Source organism: Polypterus senegalus, chromosome 12 (genome assembly GCF_016835505.1).
Source record: "Polypterus senegalus isolate Bchr_013 chromosome 12, ASM1683550v1, whole genome shotgun sequence".
NCBI lineage: Eukaryota > Metazoa > Chordata > Cladistia > Polypteriformes > Polypteridae > Polypterus > Polypterus senegalus.
The window spans coordinates 69,379,240-69,397,844 of NC_053165.1; the positions used below are offsets into that span (position 1 = coordinate 69,379,240).

General features: G+C 34.6%; 1 protein-coding gene across 4 annotated transcripts in view; it reads right to left on the minus strand.

Annotated features, from left to right (window-relative positions):
• Positions 1 to 18,605, minus strand: part of cabin1 (calcineurin binding protein 1) — a 120,793-nt gene that overhangs the window by 93,353 nt on the left and 8,835 nt on the right. For all 4 annotated transcript variants that reach the window (XM_039772098.1, XM_039772099.1, XM_039772096.1 and 1 more), the window contains exons 9-26: positions 17,503 to 17,786; positions 16,371 to 16,539; positions 16,064 to 16,200; positions 15,664 to 15,881; positions 14,298 to 14,376; positions 14,002 to 14,183; positions 13,481 to 13,624; positions 11,985 to 12,179; positions 10,898 to 11,134; positions 9,946 to 10,090; positions 9,511 to 9,626; positions 8,852 to 9,013; positions 7,893 to 8,099; positions 7,198 to 7,343; positions 6,122 to 6,383; positions 5,857 to 6,024; positions 5,412 to 5,501; positions 4,876 to 5,033 (exon numbers count right to left, since the gene is read on the minus strand). In XM_039772098.1, coding sequence (XP_039628032.1) covers positions 4,876 to 5,033; positions 5,412 to 5,501; positions 5,857 to 6,024; positions 6,122 to 6,383; positions 7,198 to 7,343; positions 7,893 to 8,099; positions 8,852 to 9,013; positions 9,511 to 9,626; positions 9,946 to 10,090; positions 10,898 to 11,134; positions 11,985 to 12,179; positions 13,481 to 13,624; positions 14,002 to 14,183; positions 14,298 to 14,376; positions 15,664 to 15,881; positions 16,064 to 16,200; positions 16,371 to 16,539; positions 17,503 to 17,786 — 3,099 coding nt within the window. The remainder of the gene's footprint in view (positions 1 to 4,875; positions 5,034 to 5,411; positions 5,502 to 5,856; positions 6,025 to 6,121; positions 6,384 to 7,197; positions 7,344 to 7,892; positions 8,100 to 8,851; positions 9,014 to 9,510; positions 9,627 to 9,945; positions 10,091 to 10,897; positions 11,135 to 11,984; positions 12,180 to 13,480; positions 13,625 to 14,001; positions 14,184 to 14,297; positions 14,377 to 15,663; positions 15,882 to 16,063; positions 16,201 to 16,370; positions 16,540 to 17,502; positions 17,787 to 18,605) is intronic.

The window sequence follows — 18,605 nt, forward strand, 5'->3', positions numbered from 1 at the left end:
AATTGTGGTGCTTTTCAAAATACCATAGTGTCAAACACCCATTTTTAACATTTTTCACTCAAAATAAATTACACAACATCTATAATAATGTAAGTATTCTTTGCAGTCACTACACAACTGTCTAAAGCGGTTATCCCATTAGCCATTCAGATATGTATATATATTTTTAGTTTTTCGGTGCAAGACACTATATGAAACAATATATATGGATAATAATTCTTCTATTTCTCTCTTACTCTTCATTAGCTTCACAAAAGCAGTATGCATTCTTACAGAAATTCTGTAAAGTGACCTAGCCCCCAAACCCCATTGGTACTGGATAATAACACCAGTGGACATTTACGATACTCTGTAACTCTGTTGATACTATGACAAAAAATGAAATCCCAATAAAGAAACTTTTATTAAGAAAGTGAACAATATTGTGCCTTTTCTGTATAAACAAATGTAAAAAATACTAACAGCAACATCAGCTTTAAAATAGTGGGATATCAGCCAAGTAGTTAACCCAACTTTCATTAAAGCAAGCTAGCATTGGCAAATTTGACTTAAATAGCCACATAGGTGACACTTTGTACTTTTCAGATTGGGCATGCGGCATGTGTGCCTTTCACATTCCCACTGTTTTTTCGATTAAAGCCACTGTTTCAGTATAGACGCATTCACTGGAAAAGAACATTTGTAGTAAACCGCAGGTACATAGAAATTAAAGACAGTCTGTTATTATAAAAGATGGTAAAAAGTAATTTCTACAGTAGTCAATTGTATCTAAAACAAATGCAACTAAACACTTCACAAGCCATTCTTTTTCCAGCTGGTAGTTAATTTTAAAATATTTTAACAATTCGTGTATCTCGAAATTGAAAACATTAGCCTCTTGTATCCCAAAAAAAAATTATTAATGTATACAAGGTACTCAGGAAATATAGAAATCTCTTATAACAGCAAGACCATTCAATGTTGGAATCTTTAGCTACAGGGTTTCTTTTTGAAAGATCCATGTGCCAACACAGGGTTGCTCCACAGAAGCTCCCGATAATTAACTTTATCAAAGCATACCCTTATGCAAGGACATGTCTTGGTCATGCACTGCAGATGCTTTCTGTTCACTTATCTAAATTGGGATTGTGAATTACAATCCCTTTCCCATTTTCTCTCATATTTATGCAGTGGCACATGAAGCTAAAGCTACCTTGGCCAAGCTATAGCCTTTATCCATGCAAGAAGATGTCAGTATGATGGAGAGTCACTGGTAGCAGTGGCGACAGCTGTAATATCACACAACATATGGACTATGCCATTTTTCAGTTTTAAGGTGCCTGATAGGTTGCAGGTGGCCACTTGACAAGTTAGGTAAGCACTGACTTCTCTTAATAAAAAGACAGTGGACCACACCTCAAGTTTTTGTTTATTACTTCTCTACTTTCAGATGTCCCTAACTTCGATTATCTTAACTTCACTGATCTAAGCAAAAGGTTTCTCTGACCTAAACTTTGATTACATTTATTAGTTAATTTTTAATGAAAACATCTTAAACATATGTAAATGTTACTTAATTTTGATTTTTTTTCTTGTAATTTGTAAAGTTGCTAACCCTATGTAACTGCTTTAAGAGGAATTATAAAAAAAGCTGTACTGAACACATTTGATTCTGTGGATGTTCAAAAACAGTTGGAAAGGTCTGCTCAACACCAGATGGTCCATTTCATGTCAGATATAAACCGGATTTCCTTCTTTGTACCAAGTTCAAGTGATAATTTCTGAATGAGAAGACTCTTGTCATTGTGAAAACTCTAGATGCTTCTAAATGTTTCAAAAGGCTTTCTGGTTTGCATCTTACATCTAACCAATAATCTGCATTGTATAAATCAGCAAGGTTTTTACATGACCTATACACAGTAAAATTACCAACAAGTAACTCACCTAAGCCCACAACCCAGGTAAAAACTCATTTGTTTTTTCTTAGAAAAACACTTTATAAAACAAAATATTATAATCAAACATCATGGCCCTAGAAAAGGATGATAATGACAGATATACAGAACTTTATTTGTCCCTGGGGGAAACTTGACTGAAAGCAATTCAGATTTGGGGATACTATAGAAATTAATTTCAGCCTTATGAATACAACATTTTCACGTAAGGGATCTGTGTTTTAGACAGAATAAATACCTATTGTGCATTGTGCTACCTCTATAGATACTATACTTCACACCATTATTAACAGCTTTGTAATTGCACGCAGCATTTAAGTTGATAAATAGACCACAAAAGTGACAAAACTATGAAAAATGACAGCAACAGGTTATCTTATTATAAACCTCACCGATGGATGTGGTTTCAAAGTAGCTACAGATAACATTGTTGTTCTCTCTAGCATGGAAGCAGTACACCCAGAAGAAAACCAATGACCCCAAAAAATTTCTGCAACAGTTTATATCTCTTGACCAGAGGAGGTAAGAAAAACTTTCAAACATTTGCGCATAATCTGCCCTTAACAAGTTTCCAACGATGTCTCCATATTCTTGTTCAGTGCAATAGGGACCTCTGGTAGTATGCAAACACTCAGAAATTTTAACAATATAGCAATAAAAACTTACTAGCCGAGAACCCAAATCTTTGCATATTTACTTTTTTTTCCCCCTTTACCATATTATGTAGGAAATTAGAAACCCAAATTATAAATCCAAACTACCTTAATGATGACACATTTTATGCAAATGAATGCAACAACTTCCAAATAAATGTAAAAAACATTTTTTTTAAATATTTTAAATACTTGACTATTTCATATTCAATAGTGCTATGTTAAGAATTTGAAAAAGGCAAATACAAAATATTAAAATAAAGTTGTACAGTATTTAAACCAACATGTTGTGGTGTAGCGGGTCCACAGCTCAAGTCAAAAAGGCCAGTTTTTAAATAAATAATCGCCGCACTTGCGGCTTAGTGAGAGGGCGTGGTATGTGTGGCTTTCCCAAGTGATGCAGATGGTGCTCACTTAAGTGCACAGGTGAGGAGTCGTCCGCATCCATAATTGGTGCTGGGAGCTGCTAACTGCCACATCTGATCCACGTCCTCGTGATAAATAATAGAGGGAGGGAGAAAGAAAAAGAATAGAAAATATGGATGGAGGTTAAGGAGGAAGGCAGTAGGAAGCAGCACGGAGAAAGCCGGTGCATGTGTGAGCGGATGTATGCAGACAGCTGGAAGAGGCGATCCCGAGTGGGGTGTTTGACCGGCACCCGAGGGCTGACGGTAGTGGTCACTCCTGCTGAGCGCTTGTTGGGAGCAGGAGCGACTGGGAGAAGGTTGGCTCGCCGCAGCAAAGGCAGCAGGAGTCGGAGATTTGGAGTATAATCCCCAGTGTGAGCGTCCTGGCCATTGGGGGAAGCCAAAGTCTTGGTCTGGCACGGGCTGAACGAAGCCAGGGATCGGGAGGCCACCAGGCCAGTCGAGCAGAAGAAGGTCAGCTGCATGTAGGGTGACTCCCCTGGTGCATAGCCTGAATGGGAGTCGCCAGTAAAAGGCAAAGAGAATGCTTCCAGCCATTGTTTTAACCTTGTTGTTTTTAAAAGATTTTTTCTATTGGATTTTAACCTCCACCTATCACTCGTTTTTATGGATTATTTACTTAATAACTTATCTGAAGATTTGATACACTGCACTTTATTTAATTTGGACACTTTGTTTTTGTTTGCTGCTTTAATAAAAGCACTTTTTGCACCATCCCCTTGCTTTGTTGTGCCTCACTGCCTAGTTCATCAGTGACATTACCGACGGTGTCGGGTTCAAGAGCTCCCAGAAGGAAGATGGGAGCATGGAGTGGAACCCACATCGTCACTCATGTCTGTATAGGATTTGCATGCTCTGTACATGTCCCCACTGATTTCTTCATATAGTCTGGTATATTACAAATGCCAAGAAAAGTCAAGTTAATTAGCAGCTCCAAAATGGCAGAAGTGAATGTTAGAATGTGCACGTGTAAGTATGAATTTCTCCTTCAATAATTTCAATTAATTATTGCCTTGTACCCAACTAATAGGGCAGGCCCCAGCTACCAGCATCTGCTTAATGAAATATGTTAATGTTTACAGCAAGTAGCGTTGCACCCAAAAGCGCATTGACGTTGGTTTGAATATTAACTGGAGCACCTTCTGTGTGGAGTTTGCATATACACCATCCCACACATGACCTTCCCCACCAAAAGTACAGCCCTTGTTAAAGGGCAGATGTCCAAAACTGCCAGAATAGGCTCTGCTCCATGATCTTTCCCCAATAGAAGGAGATTCAGAAAATGAATGAATTCATCTATTTAACATAATGCTTTAGTCATTATTATATTTAGTCATTTAATATTGTAGTGTAGTTATGAAATGTATTTTGTACAAGCTATTTAAAAAGTATGTTATACAATCTGCTACATGCAACAAGTGTCTGTTTGCTTTATTTAGGGGCAAGCAGTTGCACAAAAATTCCATTGTCTCTAAAGCAAAAACAAACATTTTTCACCCTGGTTTGTGGACTAATACATCTACTTCCAGTTTGGTATTAACGAGCAGAACAAGAGTGTTCTGTGGAAGGAAAGATGCAAAAATGCAAATGCAGTTAAGGCCATATCTTAATTTCTTTCATAACCATCTACAGCTTTTGCAGTACAAAACCATCCAAGTGACTTAAGATGATCATTATGACATATCACATGCTTCAAGATGAACTACCTATTTTATACAAGCTTGATAAGTTAAGCAGCCACACCTAACCATTTAAAGCAAAACCAAGGCAATACATTTGAAACAAGTACCACAAACCGCATTGTACACATTTTCACTTCACTTAGGTCAAAAGTCATCACATAAAGAATACTTTGCTTACTTTTCACTTGCTTTTGGGGTGTTTTTCTCTTCCCCTCGAGCAAAAGGTCCTTCAGAAGCATCCTTCAGAATACTGAACAACATTTCATGGTCCAACTCCTGCTCCGCCTGTCCATTCTCCAGCAGCTTCAAAACAGAGGCACTTAACCTAAAATGTAACTAAGAAATACAGGAAAAAAAAAAGTCAAAAGACATTAGTGATTAATATGTTTATTCAGCTTTACTGGAGCAAATAGTAACAAAAACTAAAGCAATAAAAGGAGAATATACTCCAGTGTCACTCCTAAAAGAATCACAGCTTGCTTCTTTATTTTTTTAATTGGTTTGTCTTTAAAATGTACTCCGATTAAGTAAGAGAAAAATTAGAAGGTTGTAAGTTATGCAGAAAGCAGATGTAAAATTTGAAGTTTAAGTGAAGCCATGTTATACTGAACCTCAACAAGCTCTTCTGAATTACACATGTGATTTGTGTCAAATTAAGCTTCTGTAAGAAGTAATTACAACATATTTTATATTACTACTGCAGTTTTAATCTACCTCAAGAGCTTCCATGGCCAGCTCAGGTGGATTGTGGTAATGAATCTTCCGTGGGTATCGGGCAGCCTCTTCATGCAGGTGGTGAGCAGCCTGAAATTAATGCCAACAAAACCCAAAAGATGACATATGTATTACAGTAGAATACAGCAAAATTGTACTTATTACTAGTACAAAACACCTCTGAAATCTATTATTGTTCTTAAAAAGAAACCTTTATAAAAATCTTCCATTTATTTACTCCGGTATCCTCTGACTATCTAACAGCCCCTCTGATGGGGTAACTGGCCAACTTGGATGTACCAGAAAAATGGCTGTGCAACTGTCTGAGGGAGAAATGCATAGATATTGTAATGAACAAAAATATCTTCCTAACCGACTCCCTTCCACTATTGTTGATAACAATTATACAGTGAAATAAAATTAACTCTTCAGTTGTCTGCCAAACCTGTTTATATAGTTGGAGATATTGCCTGGGTGACTGTTTACGCTTCTCTGCTATCTTGCCCAACATGTAATGAATGAGCCACTCTTCTTCATCCCCATCACCTTCACATCGTGATGCTGCATTGAAGCACTCTGATGCAGTCTCCAGCATACTATTACGCCTCTCCATCTAGAGGAAACAGAGCCAAATATACTTTGTACAAAGATATCAATTCAAGGTTTACATGTCATGCATATTGAGCACTTACACAGTGGGTTCAACACACCTGTTTAACTGCCTCCAAAGGAAGATCGGTCTTACAGTGTTTGAGCTGTCTAGAAGCAAAAGAATGTAATGTATATGACATAGTCCCATACTCTATCCAAAGAGATAAATTGGAATTATCTATCTCCAGTGCACGTTTGAAGCAGTTTAGGACTCCCAACGACTGCTTCCAAATGGGCCCATCACTCTTCAGCTCATTTGAGTTCAACTTGTCTTGAATGCGGCTGGCTCTTGCAAGGGCCATACCAGCCCAAGAATCAAACCTTTGAAAAATAAATAAATAAATAAAACTACACATAACAGGCAAATACTGGTTTTATGCATTATTTGAAACATTTAATATCTACAAGTTTCATTCTAGAAAGAAAAAAAAATTAGGGGAAATATGAAGGCTTGCAAATGCTGACACAATTATATAAAAAAAATGTGTTTCTTCATATTGATTGCCACATAATTCATCCTAATCCAAAACTCAAGTGCCATTGCAATACTTAAGAAACAATAAATTGGTCAAAAATAACACAATCACTAAATACAGTTATAGCCTATAGCCAAGTTGTTGTAAATATTGTACAATATATTTGAATTCTATTCAAGTGCTCTACATAGGAGTATTTTGGCTTATGGACTGGAAAATATGTCAAACAGATCACAATTTCCTGCAGAAAGTATGTCAGTCCAAGGCATACATATTTTAGTAGTTATCCCTTCAAGCCAGCTATCAGTCATTATCAATAAATTAGAGAAAACTCTACACTTCCATTACAAACAAAAGCATTTTTAAGTATTTTTCCGTGAGACTTTTGTCATATTTTGCATACTCAGATGTGTTTGTCTGCTAATCTCAAACAACTAAACAAAAACTTGTTTTAAAACACATAGTAAAGTAATTTTTAACTATAAAGTTGGAATTCAAATTCTTCAGTAACAATACCAACTAAAAGACAAATGAGAAGAAAGTACTGTAAATATTATACCAGCATCATCACCATCACTACATGGCCTCTAATAAATGGGCCCCAAAAATAAATATATAGATAAATAAAAAATAAGTTACTGTGCAAAGATAATACTAACCTGTCCGGACTCACACAGATGTCATGCATGTAGAATTTTATTGCTTTGGACTGCTCCTTATTTTTGAAATGATAATCTGCCAAAAGGTAATACAACTCGTTTACTAGTGGTGGTACTGGGCCTGCTCCTTCAGGAACACATGGAATCTAGAAGAATTAAAAAAAAATATACTGTACATACTAACACTGATATAAGTACAGGCAATGTCCAACTTTACTATATTACAAAACTGTAAACTTTCAAATCTCAATAAAATATTTGCAGACGCACAGTGTCTCTATTTTCTTCCAATTTAATTTCAAATTTCATATAATATTCCTTGTTTGCCTAAAAACTGAAAAGTAATGTGCAAAATGAAAAACTGATAATTAATTGCAGTTTAAAGAAATATATCCAAAATGTTTGTTAAGTATCTCATATTTTCAATCCCTTACCCACTCTTTATAGTAAGTACACAAAGGAAAACAAACAGTTTTTAAATTTATATGGCTAACACAAGGGCATACAGTACAATGTAGATTTAAACTATTTATAATTATTTAGGCTCCTTAGCATTACTTTTCTTAACAGGCTATTTATACAAGTGTTCAAGCGGGTTTTATATGGTCTTGTTAAATTGCCTTTAAACAAAAAAAAATAAATTATGAAGATCACCTGTAAAATAATGCAAACAGTGTTTGGAGGTGAATCCTCACCTTATCTGATGTCCCTTCAATGTAGGCAGAAACTTCATCAATGGTTAGTGCTGGCTTGTCACTACGAGGAACAATACTGGATATTTTCTTTAGAAGATTAGCCAAATCAGCAGAAACTGTGCTTGTCTTATAGCTATCAAACTCGGGTAGAGTCTTTGGTTTGAAATAATCAAACATGAAAAGTGCATCACTCCAAGCCAACTCAACCTTATAGAAAAAGATTAAGAAAAAAAGAATAAAATGATATATACGATTTTGTTACCCTTTCTTTAAGTTGCCATTGTGGCACACGGATTAATACTGCTGCCTCACAGATGTCTGTGTGGAGCTCTGTTTTGGAAACTCTGCCTGTTGCAACATAGGCATAAGAGATAGCATTTTAATAAGCTCTTAATTTTAGGAGTGGGTCTGGGATGGTACAGATCATAAGGGATGTAACATTCCATTTAAGTTGCAAGTTGGGCTTTGAGAAATTAACCATCAATATTAAGATTGTGTTTATGATATACTTATGGCTACATTGCTTTCAAGAAATTTGCTCCAAACTATTTACAAATATTAAATCAACAGATTTATTTTAGGGCTATTTTAAATTGTTGTAAATAAACCTGATACAGAAAAGCATACAATAAAAAACAACTATATAATCTCTATTTGGGTCATATCTCCACTTATGAGAAAATTGCACATTTGTCTATTGGTATGAAGACTGAAAAGGATTACCGAGACACACAGCGACTGATTAACATTAAGCTGCATTGAACTTCTCCTTTTGTTTGCCATTGGGACAGCTAAAAGTATAAGAAGCCTTAGAAGAGTAACCAATTCATTCTCTTTAAGCTTGCAAGGTTACATTTCTGGCATGTATACAAATACATAATCTTCAAGGTAAGCACACTACCTAGCATGTCTGTAAGAAAGGCTATATGTATTTTATTTAATCATGTAATGGAATGTACCTGCTGGGCAGAATGTTCCTCTAGGTATCGTGCCTTACTCTTCTTACTGGGGTAGGAATACAGACAGTAAAAGCACTGCTCTAGTGCAGTTTCTAGCTCCTCTTTATATGGATGGGCCTCTTCAGATGTTGAAGCTGCAAGTTCCTTCTGAAGTACACGCACCTTACAAAGAAAAGCCTTTTGCAATCACGAAGCAAAATATGGCAACTTTTTAAATAAAATTCAAAAACAACAATTTTAAGACCTTCTTTATTAAAGTTGAAATATAAAATTCCTAATATTTTACTAGTTTCTTTTCTCACTTTTAAGGATTATTTAATAATCAGCTAAGACTTTCACAAATGTTAGACTTGGAAAAATAAAAACAGGCTGCGGGTTTATTAATAAAAGCATTTAATAGAAATGTAACCAATAACTTCAATAGTTACTAAGCCACACTAGACAAAAAAAAAGTAGTCTTCATTAGGCCAAACTATAATATTTCAAATGCAAATTTATTGAATTATCAGTTAGTTACACACTAAGATTTATCTACAAAAGGCCAGAATATGAATAAAAAATAAAACTTCAGATTGATTTATGTAGTATATTCAATGTTATAGAACACAGATTCTAAACATCAGAGTAGGAAACTAAAAATTGTATAAAGCATATCCTACATAAAATTTGAGGAGTGCTCCATCGGAGTTGCAGCACCAGGATCTCCTCCCAAGATACTCATGGGCAGTGTTGAGTAGCATTAAGGATGATGGCAACATTGGAGTATCAGAATCATCTGAAAGTAAAATCCAAGATGAAACCATAAAATGTTACATATGTTTATATCATATGTACCCAAAAAGATTGGCTATGATCACAATTAAGAAAATAATACAAATTATAAAGCAGTATCATGTTTACAATTGTAGGAATGAATGCCTGCTCACAAGATTTAAACAACCTATTTTATCATTCTTTTTGCACATGATGTATTATCGATAAAAATACTTTCTGAAATGAAACATAGCCATAAAATAACTTAACAAGAATACAGTGATCATCTCATCGTAATGAGCTACAGAACAATCAAATATTAAAAGCAAGGGTCCACCCACCCTGCTCGTGCAAGTGCTGCTCCCGGAGAGAGTTGAAGTCTTCCTCCTCATGTTTGATAATACGATACAAAATGATCCAGGGAAGCACCGATGACATAGACGGATCTTTGGCCTCATCTGGGATGGCCATGCTGCAGTCTATCAGCTTTTAACAATAAACGCCGCATCAAAATAAAAAGTCTGAGGTTAACTACTACTCAAAGGACATATCAAGGTCCACAAGCTACTTGATCTGACGTGTTTACTTTGATATGCCAAAGAAACAAAAATACCAGTTTTTTCATATCTTTTACTAAGAAAATGTTAACTTTTTACCAGGGACTAATACTTGAAAAAGATAAGTGAAATGGTAGACTCTGATATTGATAAACAGATTGTGAGGATGAGGAAGTAACAATCCAGTGAAATGAATAATCAGATTCTGAAAAATACAATACTTATTTATTAGCTTGTGTCTCTTAACAGTTATCCTCTTTTACTATACCAAATTGATCTTTGGTCCTCCTCTTTCCTCCTCATGCTGTGCTCAGATGGACTTTGGCATGAAAATGGTTTTAGATCTAATCCCAGGGTCACATCTGGCCAAGTGGAGTCATGGAAGGTCTTTATTTAGCTCAGGGGATTGCCTACTGCTCTTACAGCTGTTCTGTTTCTATATTGGCATGCACTTAACCTCTCCTATTGACAATGTGTTTTTCTCACTAACAAAGGGACTGTGTGCAGACTTTACACTGCCCTGTGCTATCCTAGTAGTGCTATTCTTGGCTCTGGCAACAAAGAAAAGCAGACATACTTCCCACTCTGCCTATAAGCATTTTTATATTAACAAAGTAACATGAATGTACAGTATATTACACAAAGCAGTGAAACCAATAGAATAATTATTTCTATGCTGAATGCATAACTATATCTACAAACAATATTAAAACATATTAAAATTAACAAAACATACCTGTATAAGATTGTTGGTCAATCGTACTAAGCAGATGGAGCGCGAGGCACTCTTCAATACATTACTATCTTCAGAAAAGCACAGGTCAATTCCATCCAGCAGCTGCATTACCGTTGTAATGTATTCCTCTTTAGTTGAGGAAGTGGCAGCATTATTCATTTGCTGTATTGCTTCATTCAGTGATATCTCCGAACACTCCAGGCACTGTTTAAAGTCCTTCAGTTGTAGCAGTGAGCTCTGGAATTAAAACATTTCTTAAGACATTATATTAAAAAGGAACGTATACCATATCCATATTTAAAGGAAGTAACAAAGTGATATATCTACAGTATTTTCAAACGAACTCTGTTTGCATTCACAAAAACTGAATTGAAAATGACAAATTCCCATTCTATATCTTGCTACTAAATACACTTATATGGCATTACAGGCTTGTTCCAAATGTCATCTCATATTTTTACATTACTTCCAGGAACAGGAAAAAAAGAAAGCTTATTTTTCCTTATCAAATGATAACTGCACTCAGAAGCATCACTCTAGTTTGGCTAAACTTTCTCTTTCAAAAAAGAGGAGTTGCACATTGAATAGATCACTCAACTCCAGTTCACAAGCAATGCCCTGGCCTAAACCGAAAATACAGGGTGAGCTGCTAGAAACCTCTAGGAACAACAGGCCAAAGGTAAAAGTCCTTAATTCAAATTAGATTTGGGGTGGAATTTACTACACAGCACTACAGGATACTTTTGTCACTTGTTGCTTTATATGTAACTTTGTAGTTTTCAAAATTAATTTCTTGTTTAATATGTTAGGTTGTGGCACTATTGTTTGGAAAGTGAAATTTTGAAAACACATTAATATTTTTTTGCTTTGTTGTGTTCTTCCTATCAGAATGTTTAGCCTACATTCAAGGTGATGTGAATTAATACTTTTTAATATGAAACAGTCAAACTTCAATAATTATTTCATATGCTAGCTCCAATAAATATACCTACATTATTCAGTGTTAAAGTGAGCTATGGTAGTTAAAAACATACAACCTTTTGTTGATATGAAAAGAAAAATATTATTATGAAAAAACCAGACTGACCTGGAGAAGTAAGAGCTGAGTGGGTCTCTCTGGCGTAGAAGTGACAAATTCCAGTTGCTTGCCACGACCTGACCCTCCATTACCGAGTGTTGGCTTTAATAGTCTAACTACTGATTCATAATCCCCAGATTCAAAAAGTCGTTGAATTTCTTCAAGAGACTGACAACGCTCAAGGGATTTTAGCTTTTTATTGATCTGCAGTAAAGAAGGAATTTTGTATGTTTTCTTCCATGCAGGACATCCCAAACAATAAGACCATTTAATATAGATCTTTACAAAAAAACGTCCTCCTAATACCAGAGATAAAAAGACCAAGGCCTTCCAAAATCTTTTCCTAGTTCAGGTTTTCATATTCAGTCCTGGGGACCTCAAGTGGCCAAATATTTTTGTTTCAACCAGTTTACAATGTGTGGATCATTCTGATTTCATTTAATTAGTTCGACTAATTAGGAAAAGCATAACATCTTGATTTTTACATTTCTAAGACATTTAGAATTATTTTTTATTTTTGCTATAGCATTAAATGCTTAAGTCTTTTGTTGTTTTCCTATTAATTAGATTTTTTTTCAATTGTATTCTAATAATGACAATTACCATCTAACTGATGCCCAGACAAATGACAATGAACGTTAAAGGCTGGGACTCTTTCAGCATCAGACGCACCAGCCTACTCATTAGTAAATAATGGATTAAATAATACCTGGTAAAGCAGACCATAAATCATAATGATTTAAAAAATGTAAACACACTAAATTATCACCATGTAAATAAACTTCTTATATGCTTGGTTAATTCTAAAAAAAAAAACTTAATTTTGTAACTTCTGCTTTGACCCCAAAACAGAGAAAGTGGAGGAAAAAAAACAGCCTGCTTACTTAAGATAGGAATCCAATTAAAACATGTTCTCCCCAGAATTGAGCATTAGAACCAGAGACCTTATACATCATCAGCTAGTGACCTTTTCTGCGACATGTCCACATTATTCTTTTCATTCCTTGTTACACTTTCAAAAGTAAATATAGAAACCAACTACAATTTTCAGCTACTGAATGTACATCCATCAACACAGAATGACATTTAATGGTAGTCCAGTCCTTTCTGACAGCAAAAACCTAAGACACCCATACACCGCACTTGTAGACTCAAGTCTCTCTGTATTCTGGCTGTTACTGGTCCATTCAAACAAAGGTTAGGCCAACTACAGAAAATACATTTTTAAAAGAAACGTTATACAAATAAATATTTTGCCAACTGAAGCTTACAGAATTTTACTTTTTGTTCACCAATTGTTAGTGTATGGTCAAATGTTAGTGTATGGTCTTTTAATAGACACATTTTTAAATTTACAATAAGATACCTTTTCGTAAATCAACACAAAACATAAAATTATTTGACTAGTCTTATTCTATTCAGGGTTGTGGTAGTGAAGCTAAACATACCAAAAAATATTTGATGTTCATGCTTCAACTTGGAATGATTACATCTGTAGGACTAACCTCTTCTATGGAGACTGTAGCATCCACAAGAAGATTGGGAAGTAGAATATTTAACTTATCTTCATTTTCATTTTGCAGCAATGGTGAACCTTGCAGCAAACTTGTACAAATATCATAGCTTTCCAAAGCCTGCTCCATGTCCCCCTATAAATATAAAAATCAATAAAATGCATAACATGGTTATTAGAACAAAGTCCATCACAATTGGTGAAAACCATAGTCAATGATTAGCCCGGTAATTGATCAAGATGCCAAAATAAATATTAACTGGATAGAAACATAAAGATAGAAATGTCACGTCACACTATGCCACTCTTCAAAAAAACCTGAAACTTAAGCAGACAATCATATAAAACGATACCAAAAACTATGTGTAATTTGGAACTCCTTGGCCCTTCAGGCAGAATCCAGCAACCTTGAGAGCATTTGTCATTACTCAGTTATCATTGTTTAACATTTGGTATATCTCTTTGCTTCAAGTCATTTACAAGATTGCAATACAGTTGGCTTATAGTTTTTACCTGTAATGCAAGGAAACGAGCTTTGAGCCAGTAGACTCGGACAACAAAATTGACCCACTCATCTTTAAAGAGATCTCTCTGGGAGGAAGCAAAGCTGATCTGCATTAGGTCACCTAAGAAGTATTGTCCAGGAAAATCTGCATTGTTTTCTGCAGAAGTTATAGGTCCCTTCTGTGGTGAAACTAAGAAAAAGGACATAATACAGTAGAGATTAAGCAAAACACAGACATAAAGTGATTGTTGTGATGTGCAAGTCATATAATTTCTTAAAACAAGCATATTAAAGCTATCCTTACCAGAATTACTATTGACCTTTGTTATTAACCACTGATCCAACTGTAACTCCATGCAGGAAAGGCCCATCATCATCATTTCCTAGATGTAATCAATAAAACAAATTTAATTTTTCTTTTAATGTTTATTCATATACCTCATAATACTAACACACATATCTTGGAAATAGTCTTATAAACCCAAAAAAAAAAACTTAGGAGCCAAGTACTGTGCATTAACATTTTGCTTTCATTTTCTCCAGAATTCAAATATTGTCCTTACTGGGTTGCAGAATATTTCATGTAAAAAAGGTAACAAGGTAAATATCTCCTAAATTAAGACACTTGAACCAAAAAAATCGTTAAAATTGACAAAAGTTTAAGTGTGTCAAGTCAGAAGAAGCATAAATCACCTACACTTTCAAGATAGTGTGTCGTGTTACCTTTGTTGATGGCACAGCTTTGCCCTGTGGCCCAAATTACAAACAGTACAACAGAAATACAAGTAAGTTTAAAATCCATCAAAATGTGCCAAATTCCAATTTCTAATATAGTAACAATGTTTAATATCATCAGATTTTATATTCCAAAATAGTAAAACTAATAAGAATGAAATTTCAGCTTACAAAACTCGACATTTCAAAATGTACATAGTCCTTCCTACCTATAAACAAATTAGCACTACTACTTTCACTTTATTTACAGAAAGAGAAAACTTAATACATTTTTGAAATACCATGCAGTTGGATACTGTAAACCACCATTTCATTACCTCATTATGCAAAAACTTTAGACATTCTCTATGACAAAGTTTACATAAACTTGAAGCAATATCTATAAAATTAAAGCCAACTTAAACAGAATGAAGACATTTGACCTCTGGTGCCACTTAATTCATTTGCTAACCCTCGGCTTCTGCATTTAAGGATTTGAAATTGTGTGTAAAGACATAATAAACTAAACTAAATTTCAGTAGATCATTCCCTTTTTTTCTCATTGCAAATGTTATAAATCCATCCATCCATTATCCAACCCGCTATATCCAAACTACAGGGTCACGTTGAATAATGGAAAACATTACCAATCCAAAATCAATCCCCAAAGTCAGTTAGAAACTTAGGATGTATTTCAGTACAGTAAATCAATATGTAATATGCAGACTTGAAATGAAAATGTATCAGCATAGCTGAGCGCACACTTCCCACCTGTATCTAAGATTATACTTAGAAAGAATTTGTCATGTGCAACACACCCATACTACATTTTGGTGGCCTACCCTGCCTATCTCTGAATAAAATTCATATGTATTCTTTACCTCACTTTACCTCTTCTCCTTTTTCCCTCTCAAAAGTTAAATTTTGTGCCTAGAACTTATTATTTAACTGCATACCTTAATATGCTGGTCACTACAATCACGGAGCAGAGGATTAGGAAGTCCACAGTTGTGTTTCCTCCAGTTGTTGTAAATTTCTAAGACAACGATAGCCAAACCAGGAGGCCACTCAACCAGAAACCTCTGGCCAATAGCTTTCAGGTAGCGCATCATCAGCTCAAGTATTCCACCATTATTCATATTATTTATCAAAAAACTGTGGACATCTTGCCTTTCTGCAAATAATCCAAAGTATTTATCAGTTAACAACAAAGTGGATGCTTTATTTATTTATTTATTTATTTTTTTAAATAGGACATAGGGTTTTAGTCTTAAATTACAGAAGATGCACACCTATGTTCTACAAATGATGCCTTTATTAAAAAAAAAAATCTCATAAGAAAATTAAAAACGTTACCAGATTCTGTGAAAGTCGTTGAGTCAAAGGACATGGAGTGTGAACCTAGATGTTGATTGTGTTCTGGTTGTAAGTCAGACTGAACCTCATAGTTACTTAAACTCTCTTCATCATCCTCTGGGCCCAACTTCTTCAGTCTTATTTAAAAAAGAAAAATCACAAATTAAACAAAGCACAACAGTTCCATTTTTAAAATCTACTAAATTTATATTCAAAAGATTATCAAATTTACAATGCTAAACACAGATGCCTCCATCAAAAGTAAACCTTCATTCATCTAACTTACTGTACTATAATTTCAACAAACCTGGATGGCAAAAATTTGACAAGCAGCTCCTGGAAATCAATCTTCTCCTCCTTTTTACACTTTGTGTTTCGGACTCGGGCCGAACGCCTTTTTGCGGTTTCACCGCTGTCCTCAATTGTGCGTTTACGCTTTGTGACTTTCTTTGCCTTGTCATTAACTGCAGAATCAGCTGAAACACAATGAGCAAAAATGAAGAGTATATATTGTTCAGACAACAATGAAAAAAAAAATGTTTTTTTCTACTTGTAAGAAAACAAGATATATTTTAAATTTTAAAAAATTCAGTATTTTTTCTCTTTGATTTTATACCCCAGTTTTAAGACATTAAAGAAATTCTACAATAAGATGTTAAAGGACATTTTATGTTTACCTAATATTGCAATTAAAAAATAAAAATGGATATGCAATGTAAACATGGTGACAATATTTAAAACCTCTTCCCTGATGTGACCTTCATTCTCTCTGGCTTAAGGATTATGTTTTACATTTTTGAAATGCATCTTTTAAATGTGTCTACGTATCAATTGCATTTAATATCAATCTAGCCAGGTACTGAAGAAAAAGCAGTGAAATTCAAAAGTCTGTAAGGTCGATTATTACCTCCTCTCATTTTTTTTGAATATACACATATAGAAACCATTACTGTAACCCACTTCTGAAGCTTGTACATAACTACGTGAACTTTTCAAATTTTAGCAGTACAGATTTTTCACAGAAGTGAATCATAATTAAAATTTTCCCTTTGCAGGCGCAAAAAGCAAACATTGTAAAATAACCATGATCTAGTATTGTGTAGCTTTTTAAACTTTTTTTTAAAGTTTTAAACTGTGTACTATTCTCCACTACAGCAATTGATGTGCCACTCATTGCAGCCAAATATACCAACCACACACACTTAAAGATGCCTCGTTTCCAAGTTCAAGCTTCCAGATTTTCCATCGGTTTCAAAAAAGTGACAGCATTTAAAACATACATTTTTATTCTATCCAAACCATGCAATTTGTAAAATGTTCCCTAATGTAAAAATCAAAACATTTATTCCACCAACAGTCACAAATTTTGCACACGGGTGAAAAATTAAAAAAAAAAAAAAGAGAATGAAGTTGAAATGAAAATCATCAACTGAACTCACCTATGGTTGTAGTTACTTCAACAACATGATGACTTTGCACAATCTGACACAGTACAGCAGGCTGAGTTACTGGAACTTGTGGTGTGGTAGGCTGGGGCGTAATGATGTCAGAAGTTGTGGTCTGGATTACAGTGACAGCAGAAAAGGACAATGGAGAGTTTAAAAGATGGCTTGGATCCTGATATTCAGAAAGATCAATTCTCTTGCCAAGACTTGGTTGAGGTGGTTCACAGCTTGTTTGGTATTTATACATCGCCAGCAAACTTTCTCCAAGGCATTTCCAACTAAAAGAAAAGAAAAAAAAACACAAGTATTAATGCACAAATCAAACTGGCTTAAGGAAAAAAATGACCTGCTACAACTAAAAAGCACTAGTTCAAAGTACTGTTTTTGGGTTCTCTTCTCTTTGGTAGTATGTTACGTGTGCTTAACCCAAATGAACAAAAAAACTAGAGCTAGCAAAAATTAATTCAACATATATTCTTCCATTTCATCCATCTATCATCCAACCCGCTATATCCTAACTACAGGGTCACGGGGGTCTCCTGGAGCCAATCCCAGCCAACACAGGGCACAAGGCAGGAAACAAATCCCGGGTAGGGCAACAGCCCACCACAGTATTCTTCCATTTAGTAACGCAAAATGAATGTATTGCACTCAATACCGATTACCAAAGAAGTGCATTCTGTATTTCAAGGCTAAGCTATAAAACATACACTAGACTGATGGAATTGCTCGACAAACAGTAACACATTAAAAATAAAAAAATAAAAAAAACTAAGTGTTAAATTTGTTTAACATCATTAATTTTGCAACTTATGATGTTAAATTATTACACAGAGTAGATAGCATATATAGCATTTGAAATGCACGTGTGTGAAAGAAAAAACTGCAAAATAAATTGAATTTACAATTTTTAAACAATAGCAAATTATTAAGCTTTATTATCATACTTATTACATAATATGAACAAGTTACAGGATGCTTTGACCTGCACTACAGTATTAAAATCCCATATGCAGATCAATAAAAGTCAATGATATTTTATTTACAACACAATACAGTAATGTTAACCAATCGAAGAAAAAAAAAGAATTTAAAAG